General features: G+C 41.1%; 1 protein-coding gene across 1 annotated transcript in view; it reads left to right on the top strand.

Moving 5' to 3' along the window:
• The first annotated feature begins 9,664 nt into the window (after positions 1 to 9,664).
• The window catches only part of LOC121442495 (F-box only protein 47), a 28,032-nt gene continuing 18,705 nt past the window's right edge, over positions 9,665 to 18,991 (top strand). The window contains exons 1-4 of the mRNA XM_041644090.1: positions 9,665 to 9,787; positions 10,068 to 10,153; positions 13,507 to 13,711; positions 15,126 to 15,293. Of these exons, the coding sequence (XP_041500024.1) occupies positions 13,531 to 13,711; positions 15,126 to 15,293 (349 nt within the window). The 5' untranslated portion in view covers positions 9,665 to 9,787; positions 10,068 to 10,153; positions 13,507 to 13,530. The remainder of the gene's footprint in view (positions 9,788 to 10,067; positions 10,154 to 13,506; positions 13,712 to 15,125; positions 15,294 to 18,991) is intronic.

The raw sequence follows: 18,991 nt of genomic DNA, 5'->3' as shown, positions 1-18,991 counted from the left end.
ATGTGTGTGTGTGTGTGTATGTGTGTGTGTGTATGTGTGTGTGTGTATGTGTGTGTGGCATCTTTTTGCGGTGGAACGTGTGGAGGTGCTTGTAGAGAATCCCTGTCTCATGTCCACATTGGGTATTGTTCTTCCACTTCTCACAATCTTTTTTTGAGGCAGGGTCTCTCACTGAACCTGAAGCTCATGTGTTGGGCTAGGCTGTGTGGACAACAAACTTCAGAGACTCACCTTTCCCCAAACCCTTGTCCCCAGCACTGAGGATTGCAGTGTGATTTCTAATTGGTCTTACTAATAAAATCCCAGAATCATATATCGGAGCAAATGTTGAGAGATCAGAGAAGTAAAGGACCAGGCACTAGAGAGACTTTTTACCTCTGCCGAATTCTCAGACCGAAAGGGCAAAATCCTGTCTCCACAAATCCTCAGGCTGAATGCAGTCTCTATGAAACCTCAGACTGAATCCTGAGCTCCTATCCCCTCCTGCCTTATATTCCTCTCTCTGCCGAGCCATCTTCCTTCCTGTCTCTACCTCCCTAGTGCTGGGATTAAAGGTGTGAACCACCACTGCTTGGTTCTGTTTCTCTTTCAGACTGATTCAGACTCACTAGCCCAGGGTAGCCTTGAACTCACAAAGATCCATCTGCCTCTGTCTCCCGAGTGCTGGGATTAAAGATGTGTGCCAACAGCGCCTGACCTCTATGGCTAACTAGTGTGGCTAGCTCCGCACTCTGATCTTCAGGCAAGTTTTATAATTAAGACACAAACAGATTACCACCACTAGAGGCCAGAGCGGCTGCTGTGAGTGTTGGTTCCACTTTCCAACATGGCAGAGGTCTGTTTACCACCAGCTATGGGAGCCATGTTTACCACCCCAACACTGGGAAGCCTTTGGCTCATGCTGCCATCAAGCAACTTGCAATGTGCTGCCCATAAGCCCCATTCAAGGGCTCCAAAGGAGAACCTCTCCAAAGATTCCCTCTGTGCTGTCAGCAGGAGACAGGAAGTCATTTCTTAAAGAAAAGGCACATCTGTTTGCCTCCAACAAACAAACCTATCTGAAAAAAAAAAATGCGGCTCTCATTTTTGTGAGTCTAGAAGTCCTCTTTTTTTTTTCTTTTTTTAAAGATTTATTTATTATGTATACAACATTCTGCCTCAATGTATGCTTGCATGCCAGAGGAGGGCGCCAGATCTCAGTACAGATGGTTGTGAGCCACCATGTGGTTGCTGGGAATTGAACTCAGGACCTCTGGAAGAGCAGCCAGTGCTCTTAACCTCTGAGCCATCTCTCCAGCCCTTTTTTTTTTCTTTTTTCTTTTTTTCTTTTTAAGTTTTTTGGTCTTATATGGATCCATGCAAGATGATGGATGCCTTTTGTAAATGGAGATCACTTTTGTTTCCTGGCCGCCCTGATTCAAATAATCACACAGAAACTATATTAATTACAACATTGTTTGGCCAACGACTCAGGTATATTCCTAGCTAGCTTTTATATCTTAACCCATATTTATTATTTTATGTTTTACCATGAAGCTTGTGCTCAGTTACGTCTTGCTTCTTGGGCATCTACTTGGCTCAGCCTTTTTTCTTCTATCTCTGCTTGGACTTCCTGCCTTGCTATATTCTGCCCAACCATAGGCCAAAGCATCTTCTTTATTAGCCAATGGTAACAAAACATATTCACAGCATACAGAGGAGAATCCCACATCACCTGAGTAAGCAGGAAGTACAAGCAAGTAACTTCCCAAATATATGAGATATGACAGAAATGGCTGGCTGCCTGGACAGTCACCCAAGGTTCCTCTGCAGTGTTGGAGCAGCCAGCTTCAGCCTACAGGCTAGCATATCTGACAGGCCTTTCTGTGAAGCAGATACTGGAAAGGGCTGTCCTACCTTGTCTTGGTAAAGTTCAGCAGACCTTTATTTTGTGTTCTGCTTGTCCAATTTGGACAGCATATTGTCAAGGCAAGTATACTTCTTGCCTGTGGCTTACTTTTGCCACAAAGAAAGTAAATTCCATAGGGAGTTTCTTTGATGCCCATCATTTTCTCTGAAGTAGATTGGTGCTGCCAGAAGCAGACATGTCTAATTGTCATAAAAAAAAAGAACCTATGTTATCAAAACATCTTAAATGCCATATTCTGTAGATCTCAGAAGTGTTTGATGATTACCTATCTATTTAAAATATATCTCTGTTTGACCTTCAAAACATACCTAATATAACTACAAGTCAATTGTAATAGATGACTAATTACTTACCTGCATTTCCTTATTATTCTAAATAATTGGTAATAATAACTCTCAAGGACTAAAAATTTAAATTAAATTGTTAAATCAGCTATATAGGTAAATAACCTTAAATTTGTATCAGTATACAAAACTCCGTATCAGTGTAAAATATTTAAAACTAGTAGTTGCTTTTTTGGTTTAAAAGTATATTCAACACTCTACCTTTTAGCCTATTTGTATATCCCCCCCTTTTCTTTTCAGGATAGATTCAATAATCTATTGTTATATCCTGTCATAGCTATATCCCCCTTTTTTCTTTTCAAAACAAGAACCCTGAAGCTGAACTCTTCTTAAAGTTACTTCCTGATGTGGGGGGGGGGGCACTTTTAGGGGATCTTGAAAAGAAAAATTTGGGTTAATTGTTAACTCCTGGGAGAGGTAGCTGTATCATTTGTTGTTCAGTCTCTACATAATGGGAAAGAACAGGGCTTGTCTCAAGACCTGGCTAGAGTACTCTGTGAGACTGGATCATCTCAGCTAGCCACCTCAAAATTATCCTAGGCAGTTTGTAGTCCAAAGCCAATCTTTAGGTAACATTTGTCAGATTAGTGGTGTTAACACAGTGCTGGTGGAATCATTGTTGTGGGGCCCCATCCTCCTTTAGGAGACTTCAGAGGTTGATGTTAGGCATGATCTTGGTTTACTGCAGAAAACTTCAACATTTTAAATGTCATATGCAGGACTGGAGAGATGGATTAGCCATTAAGGGCTAGACTCACAACCAAAAATATAAATGTCTTATGCAGCAGATCTCAAAGTTGTTAAGGATCATATTTCATTATATATTTCCAATATGCAAAAATTTAATTTCTAGTTACCTGTTACCTGATATAGACTCAAACCTGACATCATGTACAGGAAATTAGATGAAGTTAGATGAGTACTAATTCTAGTTATATGACCATTAATATAATGACAAAAAGTTTAATATATATATATATATCTTATAATTTATTTATTTATTTACTTATTATGTATACAATATTCTGTCTGTGTGTATGCTTGATGGCCAGAAGAGGGTGCCAGACCTCTTTACAGCTGGTTGTGAGCCACCATGTTGTTGCTGGGAATTGAACTCAGGACCTTTAGAAGAGCAGGCAATGCTCTTAACCACTGAGCCATCTCTCCAGACCATATCTTATAAATTTTGAGATAATATTTATACCCCAAGAAAAGCTGTTAGAGAATCAAAATAAAACCAAAGGATTATGAGATTAGAGGCAATAAAATAATATTTTAATTTTGGTTTTTCTTCTGTCTCATATCAGGTGGCTCTTCTGACATGAGACAGAGATTTTGGGTTTTACTTTAACAAGCATGCTTGAGTCTAGAGAAGAGGAGAATCATGCTACAACTCCAAAGCCAGCAAAAAGATAATTTGCATTATGTCTTTGTAGAGAACAACAGAAACAAACATTTGGGAAGATTTATGAAGTCTTATCCTGTTGGAGATGTGATAGAACAATTTATTCATTTTCTTGGCACGTTTTTTCTGGAGAATTTTTCCCTTTTCTTTAGATGTCTCATTTGTCCAGTGGTCTTCAGATTCCTTAGCTGTATGTCTTCATTTTCCTGAAAAAACAGAAAACAAAGCCCTTCCCCAATCCTAATCTTGGAGAGGTTCCTTTCTGGCAAGTTATATCTGATCAAATGAAAAGCATTTGTTAGTTTTATAGGTTAGTTTGAACCTATAAACTATGATTGAACAGCCATGTTGTTTGATGAACTATCATCTCTTTTAATTAAGAGATCTTTCTTGTTCAAATCAAACCTTTATCAACCTTGATGGTATCCATAGTTTTTCTTCTCCTGTGGAAACAAAAGCAAAACCCCTTCCCCAATGTAACACATGTCCTGGTTTCCATTCTGAGGTCAGTACATCTTTAAACTATATCAGCTGTTTTAATTCCATAGTTTTTTCTATTATCCAATGTCTCTCTGCAGCTTTCCACCTTATTTTCTGAGACAGGGTCTCCGAGAACCTGGAACTCACCATTTGGGCTAGATTGGATGGCCAGCTAGCCCCCAAGATTTGCCTGTCTCTGTCCACTGGCTCAGGGCTTACATAGTGCATTGCCACAGCTGGCTTCTTACATGGGTGTTAGGGACCCAAGCTCAGGTTCTCATGCTTGCACAGAAAGTGCTTTATCGGGGGCTGGAGAGATGGCTCAGAGGTTAAGAGCACTGCCTGCTCTTCCAAAGGTCCTGAGTTCAATTCCTGGCAACCACATGGTGGCTCACAACCATCTGGAATGAGGTCTGGTACCCTCTTCTGGCCTGCGGTCATACACACAGACAGAATATTGTATACATAAGAAAGAAAGAAAGAAAGAAAGAAAGAGCTTTATCCTTTCAGCCAGCTCTCCAGACTCTTGGGCGTTGTTTGTTTTGGGACTGTCTTCAGTAGTCCAACTGTCCTTAAACTCATTAAGTAACAGAATCTGGTCCTGAACTCTGACAGGTATTGACCAACTTTCCCTGACAGAGGCTCATTCTTATTGTAGAGGGATTGTTTTGTCTTTGTTGTTGGGTCTTGTATGCATCCCACTCTGACTTTAAATTCACTGTAGAGTAAGAACGATCTTGAACTCCTGACACTCCTGCCTCTACCTTCCAAAGGCTGAGATTGCAGGCAGGCACCACCACACGCAGCTGGTTGTCCCTAAGGCTTTTTGTTTTGTTTCATTTTATCGTTTTGTTTTTTGAGACATAGTCTCTCTACATACCATACCCAGTTACTATTGCCCCTAATTTTAAAAATAAAACTCCTGCCTGGAGCAATGGCACCTGCCTGTACTCTCAACGCTTTGGAGACAGAGGCAGGGGGACCTTGTGAGCCAGCACAGGTTACACAGTGAGTTCCAGGCCAGCTAAGGCTGCATGATGAGACCCTCTCTCCAAGAGCATACCAATTAACCAACAAACAAAAACATATTCATCCAGAATTCCCACCCACCATAGTGTTAAGATATAAGATGAATGAATGCATGAATGAATGAATGAATGAATGGACTTTCTGAAAGGAGTTTCTGATTCCCATTATCTCAGGATCCAAACCCTATATTTTCTAAAAGTGTGTGTTGGGAAGGGAGCTCTTCTGAGAGGGAGTCTGGAAAAGACCTTGGGAAAGCAGACAACGCCCACGGCCCACTCAAGGCTGTGCTGTTTGCCCCACTGCCCCATGAATTCCCAGACAGCTGTCATTGGCCTGCATATTTTAATATTTCCATTTATTGCAGTTTATGATGACATCCATTTAAAAATATCTCCAAATACTTTCCTCCCCTATCTCTTCCATTTGTGGTAATGTACAACAGAACATAGTTTAAATACTTTTCCTAATAGATAAAACACTATGGGTTTGGGAGCAAGTTTAGAAAACTCAGACATAAAATATAGAAAAACATAAATCTCTCTTAATCTTTTTTTGTTTTTGTTTCCTGAGACAGGGTTTCTCTGTGTAGCCCTGGCTGTCCTGCACCTCACTCTATAGACCAGGCTGGCTTTGAACTCACAGAGATTCCCGCTGCCTCTGCCTCCTGAGTACCAGGATTACCAGCACATTACAACTATAAAATAATATGTAAAGTATTCTACTGCATGGCATAACACTATACATATTATTTTATAGTTGTCTTTTTAAAATATACACTTTCCGTCCAAATTTAATGTGCCCCACATGTAACAAATGAAACTGTTGAAAGTTTTGGGGAAGACATTGACCTTCTTGGAATTTGATGATCTCATCTAAAAAAAAATAAAGACTTTCTAATCATAAAGTCATTTTTTTCTTGGTATGAGCGCTCTGTCTGTATGTAAGCCTGCATGCTAGAAGTGAGCACCAGATCCCATGATAGAGAGTAGTAACCCACCATGTGGGTGCTGGGAATTGAACTCAGGTCCTCTGAAAGAGAGGCCAGTGCTCTTAATCACCGAGCCATCTCCCCAGCTCCCCCATAAAGCTATTTTTATTTATTTATTTTTTTTAATATTTATTTATTATGTATACAATATTCTTTCTGCCAGAAGAGGGCACCAGACCTCATTACAGATGGTTGTGAGCCACCATGTGGTTGCTGGGAATTGAACTCAGACCTTTGGAAGAGCAGGCAATGCCCTTAACCGCTGAGCCATCTCTCCAGCCCCCTAAAGCTATTTTTATAGCTAAGTCTATTTAAGGATGAAATCTAGTCAACATGATATACTCTAAGACTCTGTTTGCAGCAGCCCCTGGTTCCACACACTCTTCACTTGTATATGTTTATATTTTCACTGTTGTTATTGTTGTTTGTATAAGATCTTATTGACTACAATGGTACCATATATTGTTAAACCCACTGCAAACCAAAAACATAACTGCAGAGTTGGAGAAATGGCTCAGTAGTTTGGCGCACTGGCCGCCCTTCCAGAGGACCTGGGTTCAATTCCCACACTCACCTGGCAGCTCACAGCTGTCCATAACTCCAGTTCCAAGGGATCCAACCTCATCTTTGGCCCATGTGGGCACCAGGCATGCGTGTGGTACACAGGCATACACGCAGGCAAAACACCTATACACATAAAATAGATAAATTAAAATTTTAAAAAAGAAAAGAAAACGGAAGTTTAAAGTTGATTTCAAGGGCTGAAGAGATGCTCAGTGAGTAAAATGTTCACCAGGCAAGCATGAGGCTGAGAGTGGGATCCCACCACACCTCACTGTGTGCTGTGCACTTGTAATCCCAATGCCAAGGATGCAGGGATAGTAGATCTCCGGTGGTCACTGGCTAGCCAGCCTAACCTACTTGCTGAGTTAACAGTCAGAGGGAGACCTGTGTCAAAAAAACAAGGTATATGGTACCTGGGGGATGACCTAAGTGCAAGAACACACATATGCTGTAGAATGATCTTTTCGTACACTGTGAAGATGTGTCTTTGCCAAGGCACCCACCGATTGGTTTAATAAATTTCATACCTGAGTAGAACTGTCAAGGGGCAGTTGGTTTTAAAATCTGAATGTTGCGAGAGAAACTCCGAACTAGAGACAAAAATTCAACATGGTGATGTTAGACATGGTGATGCACACCTGTGATCTCAGCACTCGGGACGCTGAGGCAGAAGGATCACAAGCTAGAAGCTAGCCTGGGTTACACAGAGAGACCCTGTCTCTAACTATGAATAGATCTGCTTCCTGAGTGTGAATGCAGTATGATCAGCCAGCGACGGGTTCCTGCCTTGCCACGCTGTTGCCATGGCCATGATAAACTCTATTTGTCTGGAACCATAAACCAAAGTAATAAGCCCTTTATCCATAAATAAATAAATAAAGTCTGCATTAAAAATGCTCCTTCCTCTGTATATGTCAGTAATGTGTTTCATTTCTACTGACTTGCCTGGAATTCATTCCTGTCTTCTTCATCTTCTCTCTGCCAAGCCTGATGACTTGTGTTTGATCCCAAGAAACCATATGCTAGAAAGAGAAACGGGCAGAGCATGATGGCCCATTCCTTGGGTCCTAGCACTCTCAGCTCACACGAGGCAGAGGCAGGAAGATCCCTGTGAGTTTCAGGCCAGTCTGGTCTACAGAGCAAGTTCCAGGACAGACAGAGCTACAAAGACACAGATAAGACACAGATGTCTTAGGATTTCTTTTTGCTGTTGTTTTGGTATTTTTTTTTTTGAGACAAGGTTTCTCTGTGTAACAGTCTTGGCTGTTCTGGAACTCACTTTTTAGACCAGGCTGGCCTTGAACCCACTGAGATCCACCTACTTCTGCCTTCCAAGTGCTGGTATTAAAGGCATGTGCCACCATCGCCTGGCTTGTCTTAGGATTTCTGTTGCTGTGAAGAGACACCATGACCATGGCAACTCTTATAAAGGGAAACATTTAATTGGGGTGACTGCTTGCAGTACAGAGGTTCAGTCCATTCTCATGGTGGGACATGGCAGTGTGCAGGCAGACATGGTGCTGGAGAAGTAGCAGCTACATGTTGATATGCAGGCAGCAGGAAGTACACTGAGACACTGGGTGGTATCTTGAGCATATATGAGATCTCAAAGCCTACCTCCATAGTGACACACTTCCTCCAATAAGACCAGACCTACTCCAACAAAGCCACACCTCCTAATAGTGCCACCCCCTTTGAGCTCATGGAGGGCCAGTTATATTCAAACTACCACAACACAGAGACCCTGGGGTGGGGGAGAGAAGAAAAAGAGCTAATAAGAAATCACGGATAGATGTTTGGAATATTGATATGTATGATATGATATTGATATGTATGACAGCATGTCAAATTAATCCAGATTTGTTTGCTAGGGTCTCACATGGCCCAGCTTCAGTCACAGTGTGCCTATGCATGTGCGTGTGTATATAAGCACATGTGTGCGTATTTTGTTTATACATTAAGAACTTTTGGCTTTAATATAAAACTGATCACTCTGAAATAAGAGAATCTTTTCAGTCTTCCTTCAGCCTGTCCCCAATGGGTGCCTTCTCCATCAATTTCTCAAATTAATTATCACCTTCCACAAAGAGACCTTTATAATCCAGTCCATCTCTCCTAGCTCATCCTCCAACACATGTCCGTGTCTGTTGCCTTATTTCCTCTGTAACCCAGCTACTTTGTTCATCCTTTTTACTGCCACAGTTTTTAGTAAACTCCCTTACGGCAGGAAACATATGTATCATTCTCTGTGTCTAAGCTTCCACAGACACTGAATCAATCCCGGAGTGTTGGTATATGCCTATAATCTCAGTACTCTAAATGGCTAGAGTCAGTGTTCAGGCTAACCTAGGCTACCAAAGGAGATCTTGTCTCAAAAGGGGAAAAAAAGTAGACAAGGAGGAGGAAGAGAAGAGGAAGAAGAGGAGGAGGAAGAAGAGGAAGAGGAGGAAGAGAGAGAGAGAAGAAAGAAGAAGAAGAAGAAGAAGAAGAAGAAGAAGAAGAAGAAGAAGAAGAAGAAGGAGAGAAAGCCACCACAGGATCTGTAAATACATGAGAACTTAACATTGTTTTGGGGGTACAGGGGTTGAAACAGGCTCTCAGATAGCTCAGGCTGGTTTAGTCCTCCTGCCTCCATCTTCTCTGTGCAGGGATTATAGGGACGTGGCATCCGACAGCCTTTGAGAAAAGCTCTGTGACAAACCCTGTTGACTTGGGGGCGGAGGGAATTGAAAACGGCCTTAAAACCGAGTGGAAAGAACGAAATGGAGGCCGGGTGGTGGTAGCGCAAGCCTCGGGAGGCAGGCGGATCTCAGTGAGTTCGAGGCCAGCCTGGTCTACAGAGCGAGTTCCAGAACATTCAGCTACACGGGGAAACCCTGTCGGGGGGGACGGGGGGGAGAAGAAGGAAGTAGAACAAGGAAGTGGAGCGGCGGGCATGTTCCGCTCCCACGTCTGAACTCTTGTTTGACACCTTCGCTCCTCCGGACCATAACGGTCCGCAGCTGGGCGCTGAACCGAGGCGGCAAGGCTAGCGCGTCAGGCGGCGGAGGGCATCATGGGAGCCTCGGGTGAGCGTCCCCGCGGGGCGGGGCCTCCGGGGGTTTCCTGGGAAGGCGGGCCGGCCGAGGTCCCCGCTGTAGGCGAGGGGGCGGGGCCTGCGCCCGCGGGGGCTCCTGGGAGAATTCTAAAACACATTTGAGGCGCCGGGGGCGCCCGAGAGCTGAGAACGCAGCTCTGGAGCGGGGCGGAGCGGAGCGGTGCCGGATCCTCCCCTGTTCTCTGGCGGGAAAAACCCTGAGGAGATTTTCTTTCTTTCTTTCTTTTTTTTTTTTTTCTTTTCTTTTTAAGTTTTGTGAAATCTGAGAATGGGGAGTGCAGACGACTAAATCCCACTTTCCTGTGATACCGTAGCCGGAAAACTGTCGAGAGCTGTGGTAAAGAGTGTTTTATCTTCCCCGATACTGTCCTGTGGAAATAGTTCCGTGTTCTTCAGCGCCTCCTGTTTGGCTTTCGTATTGGTCAGTTTCCCCTGTGGCCCCCTAGATGACCTCTTTAGAGACAGACCTTTAGGGCTGACGTCGGAACGTTCAAACAAATCCCGGTATTTTGCTGGGTTCTTTACCCCCCTCCGGAAGGGAATCGGGGGATAGGGACGAAGTCCAGGCCCTAGACACCCCTCCCCCCCCCCCGCGCCCCTTAGTGGGTGGGACGAGCTGGCCTGTGACCCAGCTCTGCCGAAGGCTGAGTGAGGCAGACAGGAGAGTCAAGAGTTCGACGCCAGCCATCCAAAAGGGGGGAAAAATACCCTACTGTCATTTGAGTTCATGAGCTCCATACCCTAAAAGGCTAAGAGGAAACGAGAAATAGTTTGGTGGATACCGTTAGTGTTTCAGAAAAACCTGCCTTCCTCCATCTCTAAAATAGGTCAGAGTGAGGAAAATAAGAGACTTATGGCTTTTGGGTTTTTTCGAGGCGTCTCTGTATAGCCCTGGCTGGTCTCGAACTCACTGTGTAGACCAGGCTGGCTTTGAACTCACAGACATCCGCCTGCCTCTGCCTCCTGAGTGCTGGGATCAAAAATATGCCATCACCTCCTGATCGAGACTTAAGTTTTGAAATAACTGGGGCCGTTATTTTTAGTCTTTCAGAGATTTAAATGAAAAACTATACATACACATTTGTGTACACCGTTAGCAGATGATAAAGCCCCTTGGGGGGAGGCGGTCAATGTCCCTTTGAAGGGCCCACAAACCCCACCAAGTTCCTGGAAGAGGCACAAATCAGAAACTAAGTCAAATTTATATTTTGTTATAGTGAAAATACTTTAAAATTCTGTTAAAAGTTAAAATTAACCCGGGTGGTGGTGGCACACACCTTTATTTCCAGCACTGGGGAGGCAGAGGCTGACAGATCTTGGTGAATTTGAGGCCAGCCTGGTCGACAGAGCGAATTCAAGGTAAGTTAGGGCTATGTAAAGAAACCCTTCTCAAAAAAATAAAACAAAACAAAAAAGTTAAAATTTAAAAACAACACTGTTGATTAAGTCAATCAGAATTCTTTCATTTGGAATTACATGAAAATACTAAAATACATATTCTTACAGAAAAACATGTATTGGCACGTAATTATAACTGTTACTAACAAATTCTAGAAAGGAGGAAAATGTATTGTTCAGCTCCTGTGTAACCTTATTTTTAAGTATTGCATCTACAGTTATTGGGTATTTTCCACTGATGCAATAAACCAAACCAGCCATGTTTTAAAATCAAGCTGAATTTAATAAACAGAGCAAAGCAATTCCCAGGTAGCTCTCAGAAAGACAGAGGAGAAAAATCACTTGTCGGGGCTGGCAACCAGGTCTTAAATACCCTGTAGGCGTGGTCACGCACAGCCCCTGGGGAGGAGCTAAGCCTTGGTGGGCTGTCTTTGGGCGGGGTCTGGAGAGCTTGGCGCTGCTGAGGGAGCTGTTGGAATGTTTTTCACCCCCACCCCGCAAGCTGGAGATCCCCAGACACTTTTAACTTTAATTTTACACAAGATGCTTGCAGTGGTAATACAACTTTTATCCCAGTACTTGGAAGACTGAAGCAAGAAGTCATCAAATTTGAGAACAACCTGAGCCACATAGTTAGATTCTATTCTCAAATCTCCTTAAAATATAATTGATCCGACCGGCAGTGGTGGCGCACGCCTTTAATCCCAGCACTCGGGAGGCAGAGGCAGGTGGATCTCTGTGAGTTCGAGTCCAACCTGGTCTACAGAACGAGTTCCAGGATAGGATCCAGAGCTATCCAGAGAAACCCTGTCTCGAAAAACCAAAATAATAATAATAATTGATCTGAATAGATATTTCCAGAATGTCACTGCTTATCTGTGTATCATTCAGTACAGTTTGTAATAGTATTGCTCCCAGCTTTAATTTGTTAAAGGTGGTACATTCAAATTGCTCTAAAATTAAAATGTCTCTTTTTCTTTGTTTTTACTGCTTGTAACAGAAGACTGTCAGAACACAGTTTTAATGAAACATAAAAATATTTCTTAAAATATTTAAAGCTACATTAATACTTTAATTTTTTTTTGTCTATAAAAGTTGTAAAAGTAAGCCAGCCTAATGGCAGAGGCCTTTAATCCCAGCACTCGGGAGACAGAAATAGCCAGATCTCTGAGTTCAAGGCCAGCCTGGTGTACAGAGTGAGTTCCAGGGCTAAGCAGAAAAACTCTGTCTGAGGAGGGAAAAAAACTGTAAAAGTAAACCTGGCCTGATGGTGCATGCCTTTAATTCCAACACTCAGGAAGGAAAAAACTCTCTGTGAGGTCGAGGTCAGCCTGATCCACACAGAGGTTCCAAGACAACCAGTGCTAAGGGAGAGAACTGGTCTCAAAAACAAAACAAAAAGAGTAATAGAAATATATTGGTGATAGATGTTACATTATTGGGCTTTGTTGCTTTAATTTTGTAAGGCTGAGATTAACATAGGGGCTGAAATACTCAATGATTACTCAGTCACTGAGCTGTACTCCATCCCCCATAGCTATTGACTATATTTTTGCTGTAATATATTTTATGTCAATTTTTTTCTCTTTCCTCTCCCACCATGTTTCTTCATACTTAACGAAATTCATATTGGACAGTGAATTCAGGTTGCCAAAGGTCTTTTTTGTTTGTTTTACACATAGGGTCTCAACAACCCTGCCTTGCCTTGAATTTGTGATCCGTTAGCCTCCACCTCTGGGGTTATGAACATGTGACTCCACATCTAGTTTTGTTTTTTATTTTTTTGAGACAGAGTTTTTCTGTGTAGTTTTGAAGTCTTCTGGAACTTGCTCTGTAGACGAGGCTGGCCTTGAACTCACAGAGATCCACCTGCCTCTGCCTCCCGAGTGCTGGAATTAAAGATGTGCACCATCATCGCCTGACTAAATGTTTAATTTCTTACTAAAAGTCTTATTCTATCTAAAATTAGATAGGATGCCAAAAGGTGCTAAGGATTTAAAAGTTTTTTCAAATAATGCCAAGATAGATAAGTTGACTCCTGATGAGTGTACCACAGTTACACATCATAGTAAGTATCTTCTAATGTGGACAGGCAGGTGTGCCCATCACAGTGTGCACCTCAGACTGGAGCTGGACCTCACTTGGTAGAGTGCTTGTCTGGCCTGCCTAAGGCTCTGGGTTTGATCAGCAACACAAAGGGGGGGGGGGGGAGTGTGACTCCCAACCTAAAAAGAAACTACTTCATTGTCTTAATTTTTTTCTTTGTGTCTTGTACTTTATTTTTCTAACCAGGACAAATTCATGGAATAAGAAAAGATGGCGTCTAGAGTAAATACCAGTTTAACTTTGATACCCAACCAGAAATGTAAACGTACTAACCACCAATCCAGCTATTTTTTCAACAACCCTGATTTAGACCCTCAACTCTTATCTACACTTGGAGATTTTAAAGTCTTACCATTGGAAATATTCCACATAATTTTAAGATATTTGTCAGGTGAGATTTGGGGATTAGAAATGTTATATAAGATATTAGAATATTATAATTTCCTTTTTATTTCAGCTACATTAATACCATTTGAGAATGTTGATAACATTCATAATGAGTTTATTTTTCTAAGGGTCCACCACCCACTTCTCTGTCTTTTAGCTAAGTTTACGTGTAAAGTTCCACCATTCTTGCTCCCTCTCCTCTGTCTCTCTCCTCTCTGTTACTTTTTTCTACAGAAAAGTTTACTTAGGAGACTACAAGACACAGCCGGCGTGGTGGTACCATGAGGACTGTCCACAATACTATTCAAATTTTGTAAAAAAAAAAAAAATCGTAGGCAGGATACAACACTCATCTGTAGTTTCAGCACCAAGAATGCTAAGGCAAGATCACAGTATCAGGCCAGCTTGGGTTACATAACAAGATCCTGTCAAAAAACAGAAGCCTTGCCAGGCATGGTGGTACATGCCTTAAGTCCCAGCACTTGGGAGGCAGAAGCAGGAGTATCTCTTTGAGTGTCAGGCCATTCTGGTCTATATAGGAAGCTTTAGGACAGACAAGACTGACCCAGCCTCAAAAAAAAAAAAAAATCGACACCCAGCAAGTAGTGGCACATCCTTAAATGAAGCATTTAAGGGCAGAGGCAAGCCTGGGCTACAGAGTGAGTTCCAGAATAGCCAGGACTACACAGAGAGACTATTTCAGGTAAAAAACAACAACAAAAACCCGCCAAAACCCAAAACAACTACTACCACCTCTAAATTATAATGTGGTAGCTCGATTGTTATTTCCCAGCGTGTTTCTAATGAGAACTAGGTTTAAGACAATGTTAAGATCTTTTTAAGCATTAGGTTTCTTTATTTTTTTTATTTTTTATTTATTTATTTATTTATTTTTGATTTTTTGAGACAGGGTTTCTCCGTAGCTTTTGGTTCCTTTCCTGAAACTAGCTCTTGTAGACCAGGCTGGCCTCGAACTCACAGAGATCCGCCTGCCTCTGCCTCCCGAGTGCTGGGATTAAAGGCGTGCGCCACCACCGCCCGGCTATTTTTTTTTATTTTTTTAAAACAGGCTTTCACTCATAGCCCAGGCTTATCCTGGAACTTACTCTACGGCTCAGGCTGGCTTCAGACACCTGGCAATTTGTCTCCCTCAGCCTCCCAGGTACTGAAATTACAGCTGTGAGTCAACACACCTGCCACTGGGTTCATTATTAATAAGTTAATATGTAAGTTAATAGACTGTAGTAATGGTGATCTTTTGTATTTAAGTCATTTGTATTATTAGTGAGTTAACCCAAGTTAACAGAGTATTAATAGAGTATACTAACAGTGATTTAGATCATTTACACCCATATTTTATATACATTTATTTGTTTTTCTCTTTGGTTTTGTTTTAAATTTATTTATTTTTTTGATAGTGAAGGATATTGGCATGTTAAGCATGGTGTCCAAAACAGTCAGCCAGCACATAATTAATTATATCTCAACCTCATCTGGAAGTAGAAGACTTTTAATCCAGAACTTTCATAACCTTGATCTATCTGGCACAGAAGATACTCGTCTACGGGAGCACTACAAAGCTCTAGGTAATTTATGAAATGCAAACTGCAACAAAAAATATGTATATTTTATTATATAATTCTGTAAGAATATTTCCTGGAAATTTTCTTTTTTTCTATAGTATTTTTATTTTCAATGTAAAAGTACTTAACAGTAGTCCTACATACTTTAAACATGAAAGCTGAACACAGTAACTCACACTTGTAATTCTAGCATTTGAAGAACCAAAACCAAAGAATCATAGTTTGAGCCTAGCCTGTGCCTCATAGTAAGTTCATGTTCTAGGTCAGCCTGGACAAAGGTGTGAGACTCTGCCTCCAAACACCTTTCTACACCTAAGAGTGTAGCTCAGTTGCTTGAGTGCTCACCCACGATTTTCTGGGTTTTATCCCTAGCACCAAATAAACTGCGTGTTTGTGGCACTTGCCTGTTACCCCAGTACTCAAGAGGTAGAAGATAGAGGATCAGAAGTTCAAGGTCATAGTGAGTTTATGGCCACCTTCATGAAACCTTTTCTGGGGAAAAGGGACAGATACTTAATCCTAACTAAATTAAACAAATAATCTTTAATGTAAAGTGCCTGTCTTTGAAATTTTACATGGATATAGTGTAACCTGTGCTGTTATTTAGGTGATATACCAGCTTAGGGTGTTGACGTGTTTTCTATGTGCTTTGTCTCTGTTTCTTGTGACTTAGAGTTTTTGCTTGTTTGTTTGTTTGGTTGGTTGGTGTTTCTAGACAGGGTTTCTCTGTGTAAGAGTCCTGGCTGTCCAGGAACTCGCTTTGTAGACCAGGGTAGCCTCAAACTCACAGAGATCTGCCTCCTCTGCCTTCTGAGTGCTGGGATAAAGGTGTGCACCACCATACCCAGCTAAATTTTATTCTGTACTTATATTCCTTTTCAGCCGTGATCTAGTCCTTAAAAGTATAAGAGTGCTGGTGCATGACTTTGACCCCAGGGCTTGGGAGGCAAATGCAGGTAGATTTCTGAGTTTGAGGCCAGCCTGGTCTACAGAGCAATTTCCAGGACAGCCTGGGCTACACATACACACACACACACACACACACACACACACACACACACCCTATCTTGGAAAACAAAACAAAAAAAAGTATAAATTTAGACACCTTACTGGAAGATCTTTACTCTCATCAGAATCTGTGATTTTCTTTTTTAAATACTTTTTTAAGTACTCTACTTAATTAAGTCATTATACTATAATTAAATTGACCTTAACAAGGAAATAGTATATCATTTTTTCTTCTCTTGATATAAAATAATTTGTATCTTTTATTCCATTTATTGATTTTATTTTCCCTAGAGTGCTGAAATAAAATTCTAATTTCAGTTTGACTAATGATACCAATTTAACTATGAAACTAAAATATAATTAACCAAAACATGGCAATAAAAGCAAATATCAGGATGTTATGAGAGTTAAATAAACATATGATAGTAAGTCGAGTGAATCTTGCCTTTAGTGAATCTTGCCATTCAGAAACATAAGAATGCCTAACTTTAAAAGAGAGAAGTAATATGCAAATTCCTCAAATATGGTTTGTGGTATAGGCCTGTAATATCAGCTGTTTGAGAGGCTAAAGCAGGAGGATTGTAAATTCCAGCACTGCCTGTACTATAGAGTTCAAAGCCAACCTGAGCAATTTAGAGAGACTCAGTGGCAGAGCATGCTCTAGCATGCATGGAATGAGAGCCTAAATTCAGTCTCCAACTGCACCAAAGAACAGGAGGGAGGGAGAGAGGGAGAGAAGGGAGGGAGGGAGGGAAGGAGGGAGGGAGGGAGGGAGAAGGAAGGAAAGAAAATAGTCTGGGCTGGAGAGATGGCTCAGAGGTTAAGAGCACTGACTGTTATTCTGGAGGACTTGGGTTCAGTTCTCAGTACCCACATGGCAGCTCACAACTGTCTGTAGCTCCAGTTCCAGGGGATCCACCACCCTCTTCTAACTGCCTCAGGCGTGTGTGTGTGTGTGTATGCATATACATATATATGCATACATATACAGGGAAAACATAGACAAATAAGTAAATTTTTTAAAGAAAATAGTCTGAATACAGTGTTGTTGGTTCAGTGTTTAGAAGTAGATTTGGTAAAGCTTGGAATTGAATATGGCAAGTACTTGATGATTGTTTTTTTTAGGTTTGGTCTAAAAGAATTTTTTTTTACTGGCCAAGTCTTAACTGCTTTAGCAAACCCAATGATATTGTCTGGGAATTGAATCCAATGACAGAGTACTTGCCTAACTTGTAGTCCAAGCTTATTAATCATAACACTGTGGAAATGAAGGCAATAGAGTGAGAAATTCAAGGCCAGTTTCAGCTACATAGTAAATATATGGCCAGCCTGGGCTACCTGAGATGGTCTCAAATAAATAAATAAGGCCCTAGGTTCTAACTTCAGCACCACATTGAAAACAAAAAATAATTACATGGGTAACTCAATTAAAATACATAAACATTGACCTTAATACCTAATCTTCAATAAAGGTTTGATTAATATATTAGCTTTAATTTTCTGTTCAGGTTTTTGTAGATACCTGCTTTATGACTGGTTCTTTTGGTAAATGTTTGACTCACTCAGCATTTTCCCATGCTTTCCTTCTTATTTGATCTGTTCCTGTTTTTAGATATTTAAAATAACATTTTTCAGAATCTTAACTTTGAGGATTATAAATTTAATTTGCATTTTCTACTGAACAGAGCAGTTGGCCAATATGGAAAGAATACTGCATCTGACATTATTTTACTAGGAGAACTTAAAAGAAATTGGTCTCTGAAAAAGAGTACCTGTGTTTAGAAAAAAAGTCAACTAAACAGTAAGGTTTTATGGTAAACCGCAATCCTTAAAAATAGGAAATCTGCAGTAGAAAAGGCAAGCAGTATGCAATTATAGCTTGCAGTCCCCACTATGGTATAGCATGAGACACAATGCCAAAACATGAAAGGAAAAGAATGCAGACTAAAGCCAAACACTGAAAATACTTCCTATAAGCAAGAGAGTTTATGTTTAAAGTTCAATTCTGGTCATTGGTGTTACGCAAACATAGCAACTTCTAAAATTAAATGATTCCTATAGATCTTCAAGATTATATAAGCATTTTATTATGTAAAGAGTAAATGTAGAGAAGTGGTGGTTATATTATGTAAGGAGTAAAGCTGGAGGAAGTGGTGAGATTCAAGAGTATCTTCCCCTACCACACATACCATTTTTAGTGAATGCCATTTGTCCTTACAGGAATGTTAACAATGTATTGTCATTTTAAGAAAACAAACCATTTAGGGGAAATAAATTATACACTTCTTGTCACTATAGTTCAAACAGCATCTTACTGAGAATTGGAAGGTTTTTTTAAAAATTGTTTTCAATGTCATGAAACAAAATCCTACACCTTATTAACATACATGCCCTGCGAAATATCTTAGAGAAGGAGAGATAGTTCAGTGACTAAGAGGACCTGGGTTTGGTTCCCAGCACCCACATGGTGGTTTGCAAGTCTGTAACTCCAGTTCCAGGGGATCCAATGCCCTGTGCACATAGCATGTGTCAATGAAACACTCATACATAGAAAAGTTAAATAAAGCCAAGTGTGGTAGTGCATACCTTCAATTCCAGTCCCCTGATGCAAAGGCAGGCAAATCTCTATGAGTTCAAGGCTAACCTCATCTACACTGCTAGTTTCATGACAAACAAGGTTACATAGAGAAACT

The sequence above is a fragment of the Microtus oregoni genome, unplaced genomic scaffold (assembly GCF_018167655.1).
Source record: "Microtus oregoni isolate MIOR12 unplaced genomic scaffold, Mior012 000091F_ref0000469, whole genome shotgun sequence".
NCBI lineage: Eukaryota > Metazoa > Chordata > Mammalia > Rodentia > Cricetidae > Microtus > Microtus oregoni.
The sequence above is the reverse complement of the archived record's forward strand: the minus strand, read 5'-3'. Positions and strand labels throughout refer to the sequence as shown.